The sequence below is a fragment of the Acyrthosiphon pisum genome, chromosome A2, assembly GCF_005508785.2.
Source record: "Acyrthosiphon pisum isolate AL4f chromosome A2, pea_aphid_22Mar2018_4r6ur, whole genome shotgun sequence".
Taxonomy (NCBI): Eukaryota; Metazoa; Arthropoda; class Insecta; order Hemiptera; family Aphididae; genus Acyrthosiphon; species Acyrthosiphon pisum.
This window is the reverse complement of record NC_042495.1, coordinates 63,928,092-63,953,127: the sequence shown is the minus strand read 5'-3', so window position 1 is coordinate 63,953,127 and position 25,036 is coordinate 63,928,092. Positions and strand designations below refer to the sequence as shown.

The window sequence follows — 25,036 nt, the reverse complement described above, 5'->3', positions numbered from 1 at the left end:
CATTTCAGTTTTAAATTTTTTTAAGTTTTTTTTCTATAAATATCAATAAAGGTTTGTCTGTGGTCCAAAAAGTGTATAAATTTAATACAAAGCTCCTGATATATTGTTACAATATCAGTTGAAAAATATTAAAAATACATAGGCACAATTTTTTTTTTATAAGCATTTAAAGATCAAATTTTAATTTGAAAAATTATTTTGTAGTTAAAAATTTATAAAATGTTCAATTTTTGTATCTAAGAATTGAAAATTTAAAACAAGATTCCACGTAAGTAATTAATTCTGTTACCAAAAAATCTAAATAATACATTTACACAGTTTATTTTTATAGTCATTTTAAGTACAAATTTGGACGAAATTACATATTAAAAACCTAGGATAACTATTTTAGTTATTTTGTTGTGATTGTATAATATTATTCGTGGGTACTTGAAACTTCTAAAGTATACTATTATATATCTATGATTTTACCACGGTTTTTTGTTGATGTATAACGCGTTATAACTTATAAGTACCTAATAGATATTATGATATGATTAATTTGGAATTTATTATAGATACCTATTATAGGTCAATTTTTTTTTAATACCATAGATAAGTATATATATGTCTAATACATAGACTGATATACCGTCTCCGCTCAGAATCGTTTTTCTTATACAGTGATATTATATCATTGAATTCAAATTTAATACCATCCATAATCCATTATACAGTGACCCACTTCTAACCTACTGTACAGCAGAGGACATCCACTTACCCACCTTTTTTTTTTTAGTCGTCGTGTAAGGCGAAAGTCGTCGTGTAAGAAACTATATGTGTTGACTGTCGACTGTTCTGTTGTACCTACGTTTGTACGTAAACGCGATAAACGAATTTATTTATAATCTAATCTAATCGTTTACGAGCTTAGGAAATGGAAAGAACAGATTACAATATTTTATGATATATTCCAATAATAAGTTAAAGATAGTTTCAAATTATCAATAATTTTTTTGGAGTAAAAATGTAAAAATTATGAATTATATTTTAAATTAATTGGCGTGTCACTGAAATAATGTGTGACACGCGTGACATAGGTTCGCCATCCCTGTCATAGGCCATATTGCTTTGTACCACAGAGTGTAAAAATTAGTACCTACTAATAACTAGATTTTGAACTGGGGGGACTAAGTCCCCCCCTATTTGCGCCAATGATGATTAACCAAGCATGCTCAGTCCCATTTTTTCCTTTAATAATGAATATATTCTAATCTTAATTGATTCTAATCTTTGGAATTTTTAAATACCTATTTAATAATTAAATATTAATACCTAATTGTCTATTCTCAGACAATTTTTTCGAATTCTTGAAATTTTATTTTTTTTTTACTACTTAAGGAGTATTTTGTGATGATGAAAACTTATGTTTTTCAAACGAGACAGGAAGGAGTCTCTTTTACAGTAAGTTTTACAGTACAGTGGATGATTTTTTTAGGGTTTGAAAATATAGTTTTTAAGTATATTTAAATATTTCAAAAATCAGATTTTGAATAACTGCATTATTGAAGGAAAAATGGGATAAGGATGCTTGGTGAAGCACCCTGTATATATCTTAAATTTTTAATGTTTTAATTGCAACTTGAATTTTCAAATACATATTATAATATAATATAGCCATATTATTGGATATAGGTATACGATAATTCGATAAATTATAACTCAATATCACGTATTTTTAATAATATAATGTTATCTCAATAACATGGTATGGTCAGTAGGTCGACCAAAGAATTATCGTAAAATTACAATGTAACTACAACTAATATCTTATTTTGAGTTCAGTACTAAAATATATTGTTGAAATGGCTAAATATTCCAATTTTTTTTTCTCGTGTCAGGCACATCATTATGTAGGTACAATACTCAAATAATAACCAACAAAGTACACATATAAAGTGAAACCATAAGTATAAATATAAAAGACAAACAAATTAATAAAATAAATAAACATCAATATATAAAATAAATAAGCATATTAAAATAATTCAAAGTCACATAAATGGTAAAAGATTGTCGTATTATGGTTCAAATGGTTTCAGCCCAGAAACTAGCTACGTCTTTGGCGTTGTCGTTTGCACTCATAACATCATCTTGTGTGCATGAGTAAGGACAGATTGGGCATTGCAGAATATGTTTCATTGACTGTTCCATCCCACATTCACAAGTTGTAGATGTTCCTTCGAGTAGTCCCCATTTCTTCTTGTTGTCCTTAGTGCGGCCGACTCCTGTTCTTATTCGACTTAAAGTTCTCCAAATGGGCCATTCTAGTTGATTTCCTGATGGTAACGCTTCGCCGGGGACCCATCTTTTGTCTCTAATTTGGTTTGTCCATTGCATAACTCTTTCCTGTTCATTAGTTGTTTTTAAGCATTTCGTCATTTTTAGGAAACTGTTTCTTGATATAGTCTTGGTTTTCCAATAATCCTTAATGTATTGTTCGTATAACAAAAAAATATGGGGAATAAAACTAATTTATTGTAATCATAATCGTTTTTATTGTTATCTTAATAATATGTAATAGCATTTATATCAATGGTTCAACGAAAGAACTGTGCTAGAATTATAATTACTTATTACAATAAGTATATTATGTAATTCAGTAATTGCGACTGATGATTGTTGTGTTGTATTAACAACATATTATGTAGGTATCTGGTACCTATAGTCTTACCTATAGATGTTACAACTTACAACAAAATCATGTTTATTATTAACAATATTGATTAAAGCAACTAACTAAAGTGGGGAAATGAGAAAAATAGTTTATATTTTGTAATCCAATTGTTCATGCGAGATACGAAATGTTTAGTTGATACTTAATACCTACTAATTACCAAAAGACACGAGAGATGCATATTACGTTTATTAAAATTACCAGGTAATAATTTAATTTAGTTTTTATGAAAGTAAATTTTAACCGCTTTCCACGAATCCCCTTGATATTATGAAAATAATACTCACGTGGCTTTGTATGTTGTTGCTTAAAATGAAATCGCTATACATAATATATCTAAAAATAAACGTCATATATAGGTACATTGTAGGTTCCTATATTATAGTATTATACCTCGTTTGGTGTAACATGTTAGTGGGTAATATTATTATTACTTTATGTACATGATATATGTCCATGATATATGTCTATTGTATATGTTTAAAATGTTTAAATACAATAAATCTACAATTTATTGTATTACACTGCAATTATTAGATGTTGTGTGACGTATTTTAATGTTATGTCTACATTTAAAACTACCTATCGGTAAACGACATCTAGATATTTAAAATAGGATATAAGTAGAAAATTTAAGACATTGGTTAACGATTTATGGACTTTTTGTATACGAATGCATTATCAAAATAGTATATAATAATAATAATAATAATAATAATATTTATTCAAATAAATAAATAAGTAAATAAAATGAGTCCAAGGCTCAGAGATACATAATGATTACCTAATACCTATAAATATAACACTATGACTAATTCTATCTATAAAAATGAATGTCGCTTTTTTCCACACTCTTAATCTTGAAAACTACCCGTCCGATTCACTTGAAATTCAACATAGATATTCAGACTGATCTGGGAAGGTATCTATATGAGAATCATCCAATAAACCTTCTTGTGGACAACGCCGGTCGGGATGGCTATAAATTAAAATATAATATAATTTACACTTCAAAAGACATTGCTTCCACAGCGTGTTACACTCAAAAGGAGTTGAACAATCACAAAAACCTAGCAATAGCAAAGCATTGCCGCGTCAGCTAATATTATAGGTATTACTATGAAGATTATAAACAATTAACAAAACAACAATAAACTAGATACATCATACAATTCAACGATAGTATACAACTTCAATCTTCATAAACCTATTGGTTAAAAGAAGAATGAGAATTTAAAATCTTAAATAAAGGCAAAAAGAAAAGTTGATGTTAGGGCACTTGTTGCCAAGAATCAATGCTCTTGGTTTGGGTGGGGGAGAGGAGTTTGTAAGATAAGTTGTGCTATAAATTGTAAGACGGAATATAAAAAAGTGGAACAGGTTGGTTACTATAAGAAGGAACGTTAAAGGAGATAGACCTTTAGAAGAGAAAGAGAATAAATGTGACCATTAATTAATTTATATATAAAAGTTAATCTAATAGTTGATGACGTAATAATAAGGTTTAAATATTTAGTTTTGATCTAATTAAATTGTTAATGTGATTAATAAATAATAATAATTGGTATTTTAAGTTTCAATTATAATAATATGATACCTTGACATTTCAAAAAGTTGTTCTGGACACTCTCAATACTATCAATATTTTATGTGGATTCCATATAATTGAACCATATTCCAAAATTGATCTAACTGATAACTAATGCATTGTAAAGTAATAGGAATGAATGTGGATTTTTAAAATCAATAGAATGGTGTTTTACAAATCTAATATTTTTAGAGCTTAACTAATAATAATATCTATATATTGACGAAAATTTAAATTAAATGAAAAAGTTATAGCAAGATCTTTTAAGTAAGAAACCGATTCGGGTATCGGGTAAGTTATTATTTATAGAATAAACAAATTGTATAGACGATCGAGACCTATATGTCTATATGGCTATATGGTATGAGTTACCACTCATTGAGTGGCATCCATTTTTGGCACCAGTCAAATTAAAACTATTAGAAATAAAAAGGGAGATAAATGTCCTTCCTGTGGGGTACCAGATGGGACTGGTGTAATGATAGAATAGACAAACCTTGTACTGTAGTGAATGGAAATTTGTTAAATAAGTTAAATAGGACTTAAACCGCGTGATACTGTGATAGCAATGGATAAATAGATCATCAAAGCCTACACGGTTAAGTGCAATAAAATAGCTCGTACTCAATACGGTCAAAGACATTTTTGTAATATAGGTATATATTATTTATTATTTATAAACTATAATAATATATGTATATTTATAGGATTATAAGTTATAGCTAGGAAATAAAATTCCGATAATTTTACTACCTATAATGTACAATATTATACTTAATATGTTATTATAAACAAATTAACAAAATATTTAAAGTGTTGGCCTAGTTTTGTTTATTTACATTCTATAGACTACAGTCAATGTGATACACAAACAATTAAAAAAAGTGTATGTGTGTTACCAGTATGCGCACGGGAAGTGAAACTTCTTTTTAACGCTACACGTGAGTGAGTGAAAAAGAAAGAAAGGCATGGATAGACTAGGGTAATGAGGATAATAAAGAAAGAAAAGAAACAATGTAAATTATATTTTTTAGATTCTTTTTTTATTTTTTTATTCTAATGATCGATTATAATTTTTGCTCAATCGGTATAGTAGTTATGATTGGCATATAATAACTGAAATACGAAACGTACATTTGCGACTGAACATTATCGATACATCGTAAATAATTTTTTTCTCTTCATTAAATTATTTCATTTAATATAGTTGTTTAAAAAACAAAAAACACTATATAAATCATAGCTCCCTAACCAAAAGTCGAATAATGTTGATATCAGTTCCGATATCAGCGCAAAGCCCTCTATAAGGCTCGACTACAAAAACGACTCGACGTCCCGAAAAAAAAGTGTCCGTGCAGAAACACCCCGAAAAACGCAAATTTTGAACTTTTGGGGCCCCGGAAGACGGGGAAAAACGTCTCGTACAGTCGCGTCACAAGACGCCGAATTTCATCACCGACCTACATACTATAAGAAAGCTTGAGTTTCAGAAACGTGGGACGACACCTCGAGTTTTTCCGAAATAACTTTGAGGAGGGGGGGGGGTCAAAAGTACACCGACTATGTGGGGGCTTTTCAGAGGGTCTAATGACAAAAATGTTCGTGGTAAAACGGGGTACCCATGTTGAAACCGGACCGAGATATACTTAAATCAAAAAAAAGGGGGGGTAACTTTCGGTATGTTGTACACGTGGCCGCCCACAACCCATAGCCGTTTACAAAATATAGCTACGACAATCCGCGGCTGCGCACACGGACATGTACGCGTTCGCGTTCGTACGATCGGCCGCGGCGTTCGTACGGCCGCCAGTTCGCTTTTTTTGTCCTCACTACCCTGCGTAAAGAAGTTTAACTTCAATAATAATTCAATCGTAATTATAAATTATTATACAAATGTTTAATGCGTACCTAGTGAAATCGGTTAATTTAGTGCTGAAAACCATTATACTAAAATCTCACATTAAATCAGTAACCCAACACAAATGACACAAAACAAAATCAACAAATATTATAGAAATAAAAAAAAATGGTATAAAATCATATTGTGAATTTCAATCATCTTGCATTGTACCTCATATTCATCCTGATATGCACATTATATATTCGGATAAAAATAAACAGAAAAGAAATATCACGTTACCTGCATTGTTAGTTGCTAGTTGCTACCACTGCAGTAAACATACAGCTACTGTATTACATGACATATTATTTTGTAAATCGTACATTATATATTACAAATGTGTAGATAATCCAAAGTAATAAAGCCTGATACACGATTTTTTCATAAGAAATCAAGTAATTTGATATCAATTTACTATTTAGTGAGTAGTAGTGACAGTCACCACCACAGCATAAGTATAATAAAATTATTGATAATGATCATTTTGATTTATTCATATTCAGGTACTCTGAAAGAATAAACGAACGTCCCAGTTCAACTACGTTTTGTGTCAAATGTTATATATTTTATTATATTTTTAATATAAATTGGTATATATCTCAGATTTTATTTTCTGCATTTTCATGCTTGTATTTTTATAAAAATGTCGTGGCATTAAATAAATTTGATAAACGAGATTGGGATTTGGAGAGTATATCAATATATGTATACTTTAATATGTGCACTATGAGCGCAAATAGAGGGGTTAAGCCTAAGTTAGCCTAGAGCCTCCACAAACATTTCATGCATGCATTGTTTAAACTAATTGCTATTTGCGACTATGATATGCATTATAAATTTGCACCCCCTGCTGAATTACACTACATACTCACTTAGTCACTTCTCTCATCTAAACTTTAAATGTTGTTATCAAGAAAACGCTTGACGTTTTCACGGAAGTATGATCCCTCCATCCGGGTGTGTATTGGAATATAGCCATATTACTACAGTAATTCACTAAGCATAATTTGCTCAACCACTCCCCCCCTTTCCTGATTGAATCCTTTAATAATATATGTATATATTATATCTATATGTTTTTTGAATTTCTTAAGTATACCTAATATAGGTACTCAATGAGTATAGATCATATTATCAAATAAATATTTGGAAAAAAGAAGTTTGTATCGACACACAAATCTCCATAATATTACATGGAAAATCTAAATATTTTGAAAATTGATTTTATAGTGTAGTTAAAAATTTTAAAAACAATAATTTCAATTAAGGAAAATACAAGTATAATTATTTATAATATGCTTGGTAAATCGCCATTGGCGGAAATGGGGGGTGTAAGGGAGCTGAGCCCCCCAAAAGTTCGTTAAGCCTCCTCTTATTTTAGTTTTGTAGGATCAAAGCTCCCCGCTCACAATGATGTTTAAATGTTATCCGCCCCTGAAATTGTAATGGATTTCCGCCTATGTGATTACCCGGAATGGTTATCCATGAGCAGCGGCAGGTAGGGGGTCCACATTGTAACCTCCCCCTCTATCAATCGTAAATACGCCATCGATCTGGACGAGGACGAGCTTAAACAAAAACAATTAGAAATAATATAATAATGTTTCGTAGCAAAAAAAACAACATAATTAATAAAAACAAACACCGCGGCCGCCGTTTGCATATTGTAGTTATAATAATAATAATAATAATAATAATAATAATAATAATAATAATAATAATAATAATAATAATAATAATAATAATAATAATAATACAGTCGTGAAACCAAGCCAACGTATAGGTATGTTTTATATTATTATAGGAGTTTGACCCCGTTGACAGCTGAAGTCAGAACGAGAATACGCGAGTACCTATCTAGTATTAAAAGAACCCGCGCACTATATATATAGTAATATATATTACTATAGCGGCCGTGAATATAATAAACGCACATACACATTACACATCACTCGTTTGGGATGTAAATTCGTACATAGGTTTTCATGTGTAATAATAACAGTGCTTCGAGTCCTCCTTCTATGCATAATTATAATGATATATTGTGCGTACGCATACCTATCGTACCGATTATTTGAATTCGGCTATAGAAACATGTTATTCGCTTACTTACCTGCTAAATAGAATATACCTACCTACTACAATTTATAATATCATAATATACAATATACTTATTTTTATGTACCTACAGACTACAGTAGGTACATATAAATACAGTAGGTAACTATATAACTGTAAATAGAATATAAGTCTACTTCGTTCCTCTCTAATCAAAGATACTGGCATACTGTTTAACTCAAAACTACTATTCAACTACCATATTACTAAGTACTAACAATCCGAAATTAAGCTGTATTTGTGATTGGTATAGTTAAGAGTAATTTATCCGAATTCAGCGATCCTTTCAACCTCGTATTCGCTCTTATACTTCACTTATCCGTTATTTACTTGAATTATGCGCTGATAATTTGGGAAAATGATGGCATTGCATATAAAGACATAAAAAAATTAAAAACAGTCCCTCAGTTTATATGCTACAAATCGAACGTATCAAGAATTACCCACACTGGTTACGAAAACATTCTAGGAATGTCCCCATCACTTGAATTATGTTATGCTATGTTATGTTTAGCTATGCCCCCACGGTCCACGCCCAATATGCGGCTATACACCGCTAAGCCTCTTTCAATCTTATAAAAAATATTTATAAATAATCAATTTAAAAAATTTAAAAATACAAGTCAATATATTACATATATTATATATATACTCGTATAGGTATTATAATAATTTATATAGATCCGTGGTTATGAAATAATCCATGAGACAAATTATGATGGTACCCTCACGGATTTTGATAAAAATGCAGAATTATGAAGCATCCCGTACGTTCCCCTTAAAAATAATAGTAAGGGTACGCTAAACTGTCTGAAAATTTAGTGGGCGTACTGCGTACACCTGCGTCTACCCTTATGTTGAGCACAAGCCGGGATTAAGGATTAATTGGGCCCAGGGATACCATACACTTGGTTGGCCCCCTTTCAAATATAACTTCAAAAAATTGTATCTCTAAATTTTTACGACTATGAAATTGTATAATTTAGTACTAAATTACCAATTACAATCGTCAATCATGGATAATAAAGTTTGTAGTTGATGTGGTTCACAACTCCCATTTTATATACATTTTTATATTTATTATAATTTAAAAAATTTTCATGATATAAAATTGAGAACATTTTTATTTTATAATTACTACTATATGTAACTAAAATTATTTAATTATTTAAATTATTTAACTTTTTTGAAAACTTTTGTACGCATTACAAAATAAATATTTTGGGGATAAAAATGGGCCCTCAAAATCAATGGACCCCGGGACCGTGCCCCTCCTAGACCCCCCTTAATCCGGGCTTGGTTGAGCACTAAAGCTTAAATCACCCCAATACCCCATTAATATTTTATCGTTGTATAGCAATAACATTGACGTTAATAGTCTATTTAGGTAAGCCTCATATCTTTATATTAAAATTTAGTCTAAAGCTTTAGCCTTATTTTATTTTTAATAAACGTCTGCAATCACAAATCTATATGGTATATTGGTATCTGTACCTACCTGCATCCCTATCGACTATCGGATTATCGAATACCTATCATAACCATATTATGCAATTGTGTGTTTATATTTCTAATACGACAATAATAATTATATTATTTGATTGTTCGGACTTCGAGTACTTACTAATTGCTATAATATTACATTCGCAATTCGCAAATAAAGTGCAGCGCCTCTAGCTATACAGTAGGTGGTTCAAATTTCGGTTTAAAATTGTATGTTTTTTACTCCTCAGTGATTAGTCAATAACTTAATACCAGGGATCACCAGTTCATTTTTTTGTAATGTACATTGACACATTGTACATGTTTATCTAAAAAAAGTAGAGGCAAAATCAAAAGTGAAATGAAAATATTTATGAAAACCTCATTTATAATTATTATTCAACATCAAAGAAAAAATAATTTGTTGTCAACTGGCGAAATAAGGTTTCCGCGGGCCTCCGTTTCGCCTACCCAACTGACTGAGTCAGGTGCTGATCTAAATATATTTACGGGGGGCATTTTGGTTAAGATTCCGGCTTAAAAAATATTTTCAAAAACGATACCTAATAGTCTTTGAGATAATGGGTGTCTTACGTTAAATGGATCACCTGGTATATTATATTGTGTGTTGCTATAGGCTATATTTGATATTGTTGTATTATTATAATTTGGGTACTACGTGTGGTGGCCGCCGAGGAAGGCACCGCGCCACCGGCGGCGGCGGCGGCAGCGCGTCGCGCACAAGCACCGCACCAGTGCACCACGCACGCACTACCATTATACCACTTCCGAGATAACGCACGACGGCGGCGGCCGCGTCGGACACCGGTCACTCAGCGAGTGTCGGACGTTCGTTTGCCCAGATCGGTTTTATTTACATTTATAATAATTATTATTATAACATCAATTTTTTACTTTTTTACACTGCAAAAAATCGTTGTTCATCAAACGATTAATCAAATTTTTTCATATTCCGTCGAGATAATAATTATTATAATATTGATGTTATAACGAAACGCACGCCGGAAATGTATACATATTTTTAAAATTGTCCATTATTAACGTATCGGTGTTTGAAAATTTTTTTACGACGAACACGCGTTCGGAATACTTTATAATATATGTACATTTAATATTATTATTAGGTGTATTTTATATCAAAACAGTTCTGGCACACGTAAGATACAACACCTAATAATAATAATAATGTCTCTCGGATACTTTGTGCGATCGCGCCGTAACCGTCGTCGTGGTGCATCAGCGACAACGCGGTAACTGTGTTGCACTGTTTTTGTTGAAACGACCACGTCGTGCGTGCAAGAGACTGCGTCTCAGATAAAATATTCATCGTAATATCATAACGTCTGTAATAAATACAACTTCACCATCGTCGAATAAAATAATATAACCGCGGCCACGAGTGTACCGTTTACGACTCACGCGGAGTGCAGAGTCGACGAGAAAATGAACAACTTTATGGACTATTTCGTGACCAAAGAGAACTACACTAACCGCGGACATTGGGCCAGGGCCAGACACGTTTCTGAGGTAAGCGGTAGGGGCGCCCTCGAAAGATCGCTATAATTGTACGCGCGTTTGCGGATGACGACGACGATCTGTTCTGTGTACGGGTCTGCATTAGATATTTTATTATTATTTATTATCATTTATCTTCGTCGTCGTCGTCCAAAATAATAACAACAATAATAATAATATTCTAAGACGGCGGCGGTCGCGCGCATGTGTGCGCGTGTGTGCGCTTGTACACTGACATCAGAGTTGTATCACACATGTGTGTTCGCGCACTATGGCTGTTGCGTGTGTGTACGGCGGCGGCGTGCCCGATCCCGTTACCTTGGTTACCGCCGTATACGGGAATCGTCATCATTCTCCCGGCGACGTTGCCGCGCTGTGCGCGCTGAAATCCGAAACCCCCCGGCCGCGGTGGAGGTTTTTTCGGCGCGCGCGCGCCCCCGTCCCGGCCAGTCAGCGGCGGGGGCGCGTCATACACGTGCACGGCCGAAGGCCGTTTAGCGTTTTCTTGGACGACGTTCAGCACGCCGCGCGCCGTGTCCGCTGTCGTCTCGCGCTGTCCGGTCCAGCGGTATGGCTCGGCGCTGAAAATACGGTCTATACTCTATAGTAATGGGAATTTCCGTTCTTTTTGTGGTATCGTTCCAAACTTCTAACCGATAGGTAATTACAATAAAGCAACGATTTCAAAATATCGTTTCTGTTATATCGGAACTTTTTATCGTTGAATGATAATCGTTAGATGTTACACCATGTAAAGAAGACTATATTCATCGTGATAGACAATTGTTACCAAGGTGGACATACCTATTATATATAACATAGGTCTTGATTTTTACAAATGTACCGATTACCCGAATAATCTTTTACTGAAAAAGACAAATAAATTAATATGTGCATTTTGCACTCATTAAAGTGTACCTAGTACTTAGTAGGTACTTATACGAAGACACTAGTCGTATTATGTAATTATGTAAATATTTTTAATAGTACGACTATTACAACTGTAGGTACTCGTTACTTGTAAGTAAGAACCACGCTGTTAGATAAGCTTTAGGTTAATGTAGCAGATAAATCATCATTGTGATGACTCTGGGAATATTAATTGTACCGTACATCGTGGTTCCTAGTTTCCTACCGTTGTCTGTTTGAGACCATATTTCGGTAATTTGTAAGTTTGTAACTTTTTTTCGATAGAATGAATGTGTAACGAACAAAAGTATTCGTTCCTTCTAATCCTACTCGTTCCATCAGTAAAACCAACTTGTTACTTTGGGACGAATACTGTAGTAACGACTATCGAGTGGTTACTCGGCGACTCTACCTATACAGTTCGGCCGGAGGTGATTTTGCGTTAGGATGCGATTAATCGCATACTATCAAACTATTTTGTTATCGAAAGGTTTCCCCTGCAACACGCTCTCCATATTCGTATCATTCTGATGATAACGCACTGAAATTGCCATCGCTATCACAAGATCGGACTAATCGTTCCTATAGAGGGGTCAGCACCTTTAAGCGATTACACCACGAATTAATATATAACCTTAAGTATAATAGTTTATATCTTTATTCGTAGATTACACATTCAAATATTTAATTTTAATATACCTGTAAAATAAAAGTGTTTTAAGTGTTTTTTAAGCTCTTCATACCCAAATATAGGTAGGTACTAGAGTTAAATTAATTTACATTTTTTTTTTAGGGGGATGCATTTGGACATTGGTAATAATGTCACGCCCCTCCTTAATATTAGGTTTTCCAATCACAATACAATAGCTTACGACTCTTTGAAAACAAAAAATAGAACGTTTTACAACATTATAGGTAGGTACCATGTATATCTGCCATTTTTTAAAATACAGTTATCATTATAAGTACATAATATTATGTAAAATAATTTGGAACTATAGACAAAGTTCGATAAAATAAAAATATGACTAAAACTAAACTATCCTTTTTAAAGATTTTTTTTTATTTTCTATATTGATATATATCTACTATATAAAATGAAGTCGCTTTTTTTTGTTCGGGATAAACTCCGAAACTACTTATTCAATCGTCGTGCAGTGACCTAATGTAACCAACGAATACATCTCAATTCAGCGTATTTCTAACATGAATAGCTTTTTTACACCTAACAAGTAACAACTATGACTAACATATAGATCAAAAAATTAGACCGTATCTTGTAATTAATTATTATTTAATTTGAGGAATCTAAGCTTTCTCCCTCCGATCACGTCAATTAGCGCTTACGCACTTGCAACCACTTGTTCCGGATGTTCCGGCTACTGCAAATGCGTCTACGGATATAATATGTTTCTTCATTTATAATTTGGCAGTTATTTTGCCGTAAATGCTATTTTTTTCAAACGCGTATGTCGCGTAACATAATTTCATAATTTTCATATTATCAGGGTTAATCACCCCTTGACGCATAAACGTGTATTAATTCTCTAAAAAGAAATATCGTCGACTGTCGGTCTTTCAAGACTGTGATTTGTCCAAAAATATTACTTAGTTGTTATCTAATGAAAAAATCTAATGAAAAATGTCAGTTAAAAAAATATACAACTATATATAATGTATATAGTCATTAACATTTAACCGTGATATAGTGATTGGACAGAAATTCTTGTACCTATATTATAATATTATATACTTACTATTAGTTACTAATTACCTAGTACTATACTAACTAAACTAACCGATAATGTTTTAAGACAAGTTGGATCTCTTTTCCAAAATTCTACCCCGCAGTAGAGTAGAATTATATTTATCATTTTTATCCATAAATATAAATGTTTGATTTTCGTCTTCTATGACTATATATCAACTGTGTTACGTAGTACTTAGTACAATATTTATATTTCATTTTAGAATCGTAGTATAGTCAGTAATCAATGACCAAGATCTTGTATAGGTCATATATATAGTGAGGATTGAAGAAAATTCCAATAATGTTCCCAATTATTGAGAAAAACTAAAACTAAAAACCGTGGGAAATCTAGTATTGAATATTGAATTGCATTTTTGTAATTTATAAAGGAATATACTTTTATATATTTATATTACCTATAGTGTTTTATACAGACTTAATATAATTTTGAAAAAGTCTTGGCTCTTTTTAGAGCTATTTATTGACAAAATGTCCTCTTTTTTTCAGTTTATGTTAATATTATATTATGATGTTATATGAAACATATTATAATATTAATAATAATAATTTTTTTTTTTTTTATGAAAAAGTTGATACATTCAATTGTAAAATAACAGTTTTGGCAATTTTCAAAAAATATTAATAGTAAAAACATGAAATATTCTACTTTTACTAAATAATAAATTTCTGTACTCTGCAGTACTGAAATTGTTGACGTATTTTAGTTTTTATTCGATTTATGCATAGGTGTTGATAATATATTGGTTTCTGAATTAAAATCTAAACAATTTAACACAACAGTCCTTTGAATAAGTAGTTTTAATAATATAATTTTCCTAGCTAGCATTAGGTAGGTACCTACTTAAGTACCTAACGTTTTTTTCAAGAGTTTGAACTTGCAATTTTAATAAAATTGGATTTTTAAACGTGATCATAATTTGTGCTGTAATTCAAAAAAGCAGCTGTACAGTGATGTCGCTCTGCTGTACAGTAGATTACAAGTGGGTCATTGTATAATGGATTGTATTAGACTTGAATTCAATGATATAATATCATTGTATAAGAAAAAAAATTCTGAGCGGAGACGGTTTGTCAGTCGGGATATTTTATATTGTTATTATTTATTTTATCATGTAAGTTGAATTAATATTATAATATTATAATTTTTTATTCGTTTCTACGGCAATATTTACTGTAAATATTTGAAACATTCCACCATTACCAAATATATAATTTTCTATACACAACGCAATTTTCAAAATATATTTTATATTAATTTTAAGCTATTTGTATCCAGAACCGATTCTTACCAAAATATGGTATCGACTTAAGTTATAATCGATATTTTTGTAAAAAATATGTTCAACCTATTTAATTAAGAAAATACTAATAATATTATAAATTCAGTATATTTTAAACTATCCTTAGAAAATAGAAATAGATGCTTCCTGAGCCATACAATCTCTTTTGCTCAGAATCGTTTTTTGTATATAATGATCGTATTGGTTTAAAATTTAATACATCTACTACAATAGTGACAAAGTGACTTAATCAATGGCGAGGTACACACAAAACCTACTAGCAGAGTTCCCCAGTTTTTTGATAAATAATGAATACTTAAGTAACTAATTTTAAACAATCGTATGGATATTAAAAATTATTTTTATAACACCAGTGAAGATAAAACTTAACTAGTTTATTTATGTCTGTTAATGTTGCCAAAACGATTTTTACTTTAACTAGGACAACAAAGTTTGTTAAAATTAATTAAATGTTACATTATATTTGTTATCAATTCCAAAATACATTTTTACAAATTTAGGTGATACATTTTTTAATCTTTTTTTTTATTTTATTTCTTTGTTGTTTGATTAGTTAACGTGAGCTTTATTTTTATAATATGACTGGTGAATATTTATATTTATTAGATTTGTAAGGTCATTCGTAGACAAATATAAGAAGGTTTCTATAATTTTGGAAAACAGTTATTTACATTGCCACATGCCCACATTGGTAGTCAGTATGGTATATGGTATCCGTATCGTGGTATGGCCATAATTATACTTATTATAATCACGGATAACAATAATAATACATTTATCGCTAGAATAACAGAACTAAATTACAATAACAATTAAAACAATAATTTGCAGAGTACTCTCTACCTCGGTAGAGCTTTTTTTAAAGCAAGAGTATTAATATACGCATTTAGTACATTTTACAATAGAAGAAAAAAAATGAAATGAATGTAATAAAAATATTAATTTTTATAAATATCATAAATATTAAGTACTATCAATATTTTATTCTGTTAGTATTGAATAATATTGCTTCTTTACGACTCCATATTAAATTATCATTATTTTATTTGTTTACTTACAACACGTCATAATATTATAATATTATCATTACCTCATTTAAAATTGTTTTAGTCATATTATTTTTATTATTGTTTTTGTTTATTCATTCCCAATTTAATTACTTCATTCAGTTCATAATTCATCTTAAATACAAAATGTTTTATATTATATAGGCTATTGGTTCAGTTACGAATATTATGATTACATTAATTGCTTTAATGAGTTAAACTTTAAGTAGCTTAAATATTATATTATATTATAGTAGATTCCTTTGTTAGAATAATTTTATAGAAATATGTATGATTTACCCAGTAGTTATACTACCTAAATAGTTACCTAGATAGTTTTTTTTTTATTATCATATGATTTATATTTTATATGCATTCTAGCAAAAATACTGTACCTACATATTCGTTATATTTTAGAAATCACGTTGTATATTCGTGGAGTTATAAATATTTTTAATTTCCCGTACAAAAAAACAACTTATCATAGTTTTTCTATGCGGTTACAGCTGGTGTAAAGACGTAAAGTTATGATGTAATACCTATACGTTATTGTAAATATACAATATAATATTATAATATTAATATATTATATAGCAAGTATGATACGTGTAAAACGTGTATAATAGGGACTTATTATTGGCGTTACTAATCAACTTTAAAAAGGTTATCATTTATCAAGTTATTGTGCAGTGTTGATCTCTTCCGACTTGAATATGTTTTGATTTTTAATGTAGTATGCTAGCATGTGCTAGGTATATAAATATGAAGCCCCATGGTTTACACCAAGAATATGACGTCTTCATATATATATAAATATATAATACACCGTATTTGAATGCATGCTTACATAATATGCAGCAAGTAGCAACACGTGAATTCGAAAACTAACATTGTTTTGCAAATGTTCCTGAAAAGTAGTCATTGTAGCTTTTAGCAAACAAACGGACGTATTGATTTCCAACTACCGGATGTAAACGTGACATTTGACACCCCAGGAAATTGAATTTCTAGGACTCCACCCTTGTATAGGAGGTATATAATGTATAATGCACATATAGGACATTTATACTATACATATATGACATATGTATATACATACCTATTGGTAATATAAATTTCACTGTTCTGGATTTCCAATGGTGTGTTATAAATTATAATACCTACATGTAGGTATATAGGTAATGTTATGTTTTATGTGTAAGGTTAGGTTAATCGAGTAACTATACTACCGATAAAGTGCATTAGGTAGTAGTGTAGTAGTGAAGTACTTACGCATCGTGGTTCGTATACAATTTTCAAAATTACATCGCATATGCGGTTTATTTCTCAAAGCGTTTGACAATAAATATATTTTTTGTATACCTATATATATTTCTCATCAGTTTTACATAATAGACATGATATAGCAATGTGCGTTATTATAAAACAAAATGTTATGTCTCGCGTCTATCGACGAATTTATCATCCTTATAACACTATAATATGTAATATAATGTATGTTTTGATATTTATATTTATATATACCTAATATAAATGTAAGCAGTTATAGGAATACGTACCTAGCGGTGGCACAATTACCGGGATGGAAGTGTCGATCTCTGGGACGACCAAATATTAACAACTTACATAAAGGAGTAAGGGACCCTTGCCAAACCAACAGCAGCTTATTTCCGTATTTTATTACAAATTGCATAATAATAAAAAAAGTACAATTATCGTAAAACTATGGAGGTCACAATGTAAAAAATTAATATATTAATATCCTAGTACATTGTTTATAGTACCACAGAATAATATAGTACCTAGATACTTTGTGTTTTTATTTAATTAAAAACAATTTAGGTATACCTATTCATTTTATTTCATGAAATATAGGTGTGTTAGAAATCTATTAATCCACAATTTATCGACTACATATTTTGTTTATTCGGGTACCTAAGCGTAGAGAACTAAAAAAATTTATATTAGGGCTTGTTCATTAAAAATGACACTGGGGCCAGCTTGACTTTTTTTTATAGTTGTCCCACTAATACGTAGACTATATTATTATGTATTTGAATTAGAGCGTTACCCATATCCGACCTCAAATGCTTAGAAGCCGCAACAGTGCTATTCATTAATAATCGATCTATTTTATCACCAGTCCTTATCAAATACGGAATACCAAGTCATACAATGTATATTATCACCGATTACGACAATGTAATGAATCTAAATAATAACGTTATAATATCCGAAGATTTAAAATCAAAACATTATAATTGGGGTTCCCATGTCATAAATAATAAATACGAACGGTATATACCAATTACCAAATACTGAATACACCAAAAAATTAAGCTAACTGTCAAAAACCTACCAAATAATAATAAGCTCCGGGACACGATCAGTTTACTAATCTCGTGTTCAAAAAACTTTCTGCAAAATTACTCTTATATCTTCATAGTTTAATTCTACGCTACGATTTGGACATTTCCCACACTGGTAAATAGCAACAGCGGTCTATATTCAATAAATAGTAATACTAATAAAAAAAAACCTGGAAAGGACAAAAATAATCCTGATAGCTATTGACCAATGACCGATAAGTCAACTAACTTACTATAGAAAATATTTGAAAAAGTTATACCCACGACACTGCAAGACTATTTGAATAGCGCAGATGTTATTCAAAAATTCCAATTTTGGTTTAGATAAAATTATTCGACAGCAGGTAAAACAGCTTTTACGTAAACTAGATTATCAATACTTCAATTAAAAAGCCATGTTGTACTGGTGTTGTTTTTATCGACGACTCTAAGCTTTCGACAAAGTATTGCACAAAGGTCTTTTATTCAAATTAAAAGTTACCAATACACCAAAATACTTATTTAATGCTGCAGGCGTATCTCAAGGTTTCAAATTAGGACCTATCTTATTCAATGTTTTTATATCTGATGTACCGCTATCACTACCCACAATAATATTACTCTTTTCGCAAACAATACAACAATATATTGCGAATCTCGTAATATTGTCATATTGAAGCGATAATAAAGAACCTACGAAATCACCAAGGTACTATCAAAATGGCGTAAAAGCTAGACGTGTCAAATTAAATCCTTAAAAAGTACAAGTTTTCATATTTGGCCCAGTCGCTATTTCCCTCCACTACCTCTACAGTTTTAAAACGAGTCCATACCTTGGCAACCGTCTGTCATCACCCCGTTATTACATTAGACTAGAGGCTACATATTTATATATTGGAAACTAAACAAACAATTAGTTATAGGTACACAAAAGTGTTTAATATTAATATACAAGCAACTACAAAGTCTAATACTAACCTATGCTTAATGCTTATCCTATCTGGAAAGAAAACCGTTTAGACGCACACATAAAAAAATTTCAAATTTTCCAAAATAAAGTCCTTAGAATAATATGTAATAACGAATGATTTGGTTCATACATCACAAAAATAAATCTCCTTATATTAAAAAAAAATCAAGATCATAAAAGTACCCTGACAGTACATTTCCATTACTCAATAGTTAGATCAACAGGCTCAATCCATTTCAATTTACATATACGTCCATCACCTTAAAGATGCTTTAAACGTGGTCGTCCACAATATGATCTTATTAGTTGATTATCGTATTATAAGTATCATAGAACCCACTAAACACTTTTTATCCTAACCAATCTGCAAAAAAATTCAACAATCTTAGAGTCGAACAAGTTCCTTGTATATCGAACATATTATAATTATAAGTAACTTATTCGAAAATCGTTTTCACACAGGTAACGTTTTTATTGATATATCTAAAGCTTTTGAAAAGGTATGGCAACAAAGCTTGTTGTACCAACTCAAAATTATTAATAGGTACACCTATAACTACTTATTTTATATAATAAGCTTATTTATTTCAAACAGACAATTTACTGTTAAAATAAATGAGAATTTTTCTATTTTTGAACACATAACTGCTAGTGTTTCTCAAAGATCAATGCTTGGCCCTACTTTATTTAATGACTACATAGCTGACATCCCGCACAAACGCCATGCACTGATTTCGCCCTTTTTGCCAATCATACGACAATCTACACTGAATTCGCAACGTACGTTAGAAGCAATAATACAGTCAATTTACAAAATCATTTAAATATTTCGAAATATTTTATCAACTTTGTGCAATAATAAGAAAATATCAATAAATCCTTCAAAAATTGTAATCATTTTGTTCAGTTTACGTCGTAAATGTAATCCTCAATTGTGTAATTTTAACAATGAACTGATCCCTTGGAAGCCAACAGTTAAGTATTTTGGCGTAACGCTGGACAAAAAATTAAATTGGTGGCCGAACTATTATATTGTTATATCATTTAAACTAATTTATCAACGCTTGAAGATGCTGTTCTCTATTCTAAACAGGAAGTATACATTACCTACAGATAATATGTTTAATACCTATTTATAAGCAAGTGTTGCGACTACAGTAGTAGTGTACTGCAAGCAGTATCTGCTTACATATTATTTTTGTATTATGCTATTTATATTTTATACTATTATTTGGAATAAATGTGCAAAAACTCACTTATATAAAATTAAAAATATTTCAAAATACAGCCTTAAAAATAATAACAAATATTCCATGGTTTATAAGAAACCCAAACATACACAACGACCTCGAAATTCCAAAACTCCAAGACAACATTAAAAATTTGGCCAAAAGTTTCTTCAAATTGATATAGTCAGGCCCGCCATATTAAATTGTCGGGCCCTTGTACTAAATTTTTGCACGGGCCCTATACAAAATGTCCAATAAAATACAACCCATTATACAAGCGATGCGAATGTTCCATACACGATTTTTACTTAAAATATTATAATAATAGTAAGTATATTTATATCATAAGATAATATTTAATTAAAAATAAGTATTCTTATAGGAAAATTTATATATCAAAATCTCAAAATTTCAAAAATTACAAATTGATTTTAACCTGGTCCCTAAAATAGCCGGACCCCTATACTCTAGGTCCAACAGTCCCCTCCCCCTTGTAGGGGACCATAATACAGGTTCAATACTATCTCAACATAGAACTACCACTTGAACTCCATCTAAGACGATAGCCGATAGGACGTCCTCATGAATTATTTTAAATCCATAATGTATGTAGTATATGCTGCTAATAATATTAGTCACTACTCCATTACAATTAATTAATTTAATGTATCACAGTTAATAAGATGAATCATGTATATATATTTATCATCCCTACATATAGATAGCGTAAACTAGGTATGATGTGTTATTGCATAAAAAATAGTAATAGTAAACATTTTGTACCTAACTTAAAAAATGTTAGTATAATTACAGAATTTCAGTACATTTAACCTAATTAAGGCATTAAACAATCCATCGATTTGAACTTTTAATAGCATATATTATATTTTGTTTCAAAATATTCTATAGGTACTAGGTAGGTTTCCACTATACACATAGTTATGATACTAAGTATATAATATGAGTATTTTCGCGGAGAGTGTAACAATAGACACATAAATTATTGGATAAGCATATAAAAAAGGAATATGTAGGAATTAATACCTTTGTGTATACACTTTAATTTGTTGTCCTTCAAAAAACTGTCAATATTAGTTACGGGTATAAATTTATTGCTGTTTACTTTCTTTCATGGTCTGTATAGGTACACTTTTCTGGCAAGTAAATTATATTTCCAAATTCCAATAAAATATGCTAGAAAATAATTTTTTGGATTATTTTTGTTTCTAAGTAGGTACTAATTGAAACTTGGCCTCTTTACAATCTACAAACTTACGCAGTTATAACTTTTAGGTGCTTAAAACAATTAACTTTGTTTTATAATTATTATATTATGTTGATTTTAGATATAGATAAAATTAGGCATTGCATAAATAATAAATATAAAAAATATATACCTTAAGTATTGTTAAAAATTCGTTAATACTATAATAATGTAAAACGTATATTATTGAAATAATGATTAATTATTTGCTATAGGTTAGTTAACATAACCTATATGTATAGTAGGCGTATATCATTACGTGTCTTAGTTTATGTTTTATTTTTAAGTAAATTATCATATTTTAGGTTATATAGCTTACACTAATTTAATAAAAATAATCAAAATAGGTCTAATACCTAATTTGTAATCAAATATAATTTATTGTTTTTCCGTTTATAATTTATTATCTTATCAAATAATATTTGGTATACATTTACGTCAATATTATGAAATATTTAATATAATATTATATATGTTATTACGATTTTATTTTACTATTATAGTTTATTATAATAGTATTTATATTGTGTATAGTAAATACTGCAATAGTATCTAGTATCAACGGGCCACGGCATATGCGTGCTGGAAGTGTCCCTGAAACCGCCAAAATATTTTTTGGATTTGTTTATTTAGGTAATAAATATAGGTAAGGTACATACTATACATTTTATAGTTATAGTGATCAACACTTTTCAGTAATCACTAATCATCTACCTAATATTTTTGTTGCATTACTTCGAAAATCCAATAAATATCGATAAATTTGAAATTATATATGCGAATATTTTATAGTTTTAAAATTTTAGATGAAGTATAATATATTATAATACTTATACACATATATAAATTAATTTTAAATCTACGTAAAATTTATAAATTAAAATACTTGTTTTAAATATTTTAACTCATAAGACAGTATATAGTTACAGTATAATAAATTAGAGCAAAGTATATAAACAATTATTTAACATTAAAAAAAAAATTATATAATGTTAAATATACTGCATAATATTATGTATACCTAATCGAGCGGATTTTAAACTGTATTATTAAAATTTGGAAAAATAATAAATTAACATATAAATTATAACTGGCTTAATATTTATAGTTGATAAAAACAATAAACATATTACCAATAAAACATATTGTCATTTCCATAAAAATAATTTAAATTATAATTACTTATGCATAATAATAATTAAAAAATGAAAAATATTCTGTATATACAGTATTAAATATTACTATTATAATAGTTAAGTAGATTTAAACAAGTTTTTACTTAAACTAATTACTATTTATTAGAACACGGCAAAAATATATAAATTAATCAATTATTTCACACATTTTTCATCATTGGTTTAGTTGTATTATTATTTGTTTGTACCGTGTTCGCATATTGGATAATTCTCTGTTATATTAAGATAAGTCTCGGCATCAGGGCATTAGATTATTCGTCCAATGCATAAATAGAAGAAGAACTATAGTCAGTTAATACATATTAATTACCTACCGTTTGTTTCAACATTCAAATATATTCATTTCTTTAAGGTTTCTATAGGTCAATGGTTAAATAAATTCAGCATACTTGTTTACAGATATACATATTATTCTAATGAGCTTTTTATAATTATGATTTCCATTACAGATTATAGTTCTTATTTTATATTAGACTGTTTGTCTGAATTGCCTTCCTATATAATATAGCTTAAATTTACATGACGTAGATGTCATATAAAAATCATAAAATTAAAGTTAATATGAAAATGGTGGACAAGTGGGTATCGCTCTGCTGTACAGTAGTTGTTGAGTATGTCATTGTATTGGATGTGTTATATTTGAATTCAATGATAAATCATTGTATACGAAAACGATTCTGAGCGGAGACGTTGTGTCAGCTTAGCATGCTTGTATAAATAACCAAATTTAATACTAAAAAAAAAATTATAAAAATCGAAAATATCTCAGGCCTATAAATAGCATGACTTTTTCTTTTTGATAGAGGCAGAAAAACTTATCGGGAACCTTCTATTAAAATGTCTAATGGTAGGTATGAAAAGAAAAACTTATTTAAAATATTAAAACAATTTTTTAATTGCTATAACTGAAAAATAATTTACAAAATTTGAAAAAATTTGAAAAAATTATCATGGCTATAAATTGCTCAAAAAAGGTCAAAATAGGTTTAACATTTTACCATTGCTATAAAAATTTGTAAAAATGTTGGTGAACATTGCAATAGTTTACGGTTATTTGTTTTGGAAATGTAACATCAAAAATTTATTAATTATGGAATTCAATAATTTACCGCTGAATATCAAATATTGTAAAAATTATGAGTTTAAAAGCTCATAAAAAATGAATGATTCGTTTAAGTAAACTTTTTTATTTGCTAGAGGTACTTTTGTGAAATCTTCTATTACATTTTTAGATTCTGAGTGGAACGATGAATGTATTGATTTTACAATGATGTGTGTTTTTTTTTCTTGTGTCTTTCATACCTTTTAGGACAGTAAAGGTGCTTGGATTTTCTTCAACTGTATCTTTTCTGATAGGAAAGTGAATCTAGTCATATCAATAGTTTTAAAAAGCGCCGTGAAAAACAAAAGAAAAATTAAGGAAAAACGGGAATTTTTACGCAAAATCTGTTTTCGAGATATTGATTTTGGTTTTTGGTGTAACTTTAAAACGAATGACTGTAGATACATGAAATTTTCACTGGTTGTTTATATTTCCATTTTCTATACATGATAAAATTTTCAAAATATTTTTGATTTGTTTTGAGCTGTTTACGGACAATTTTAAGTTTCCAATTTAATTGGTTTTTTTTTCTATGAATGTCATAAAACTTTATTTGTTGA

General features: G+C 29.7%; 1 protein-coding gene across 2 annotated transcripts in view; it reads left to right on the top strand.

Annotated features, from left to right (window-relative positions):
* Positions 1–25,036, top strand: part of LOC100162256 (monocarboxylate transporter 1) — a 98,276-nt gene that overhangs the window by 20,704 nt on the left and 52,536 nt on the right. Inside the window, exon 1 of one of the 2 annotated variants that reach the window (XM_003242121.3) lies at positions 10,594–11,352. The exons of the other annotated variant lie outside the window; for it this stretch is intronic. Coding sequence (XP_003242169.1) covers positions 11,269–11,352 — 84 coding nt within the window. The 5' untranslated portion in view covers positions 10,594–11,268. Of the gene's footprint in view, positions 1–10,593; positions 11,353–25,036 lie in introns of those variants that run through there. 2 annotated transcript variants of the gene reach the window in all.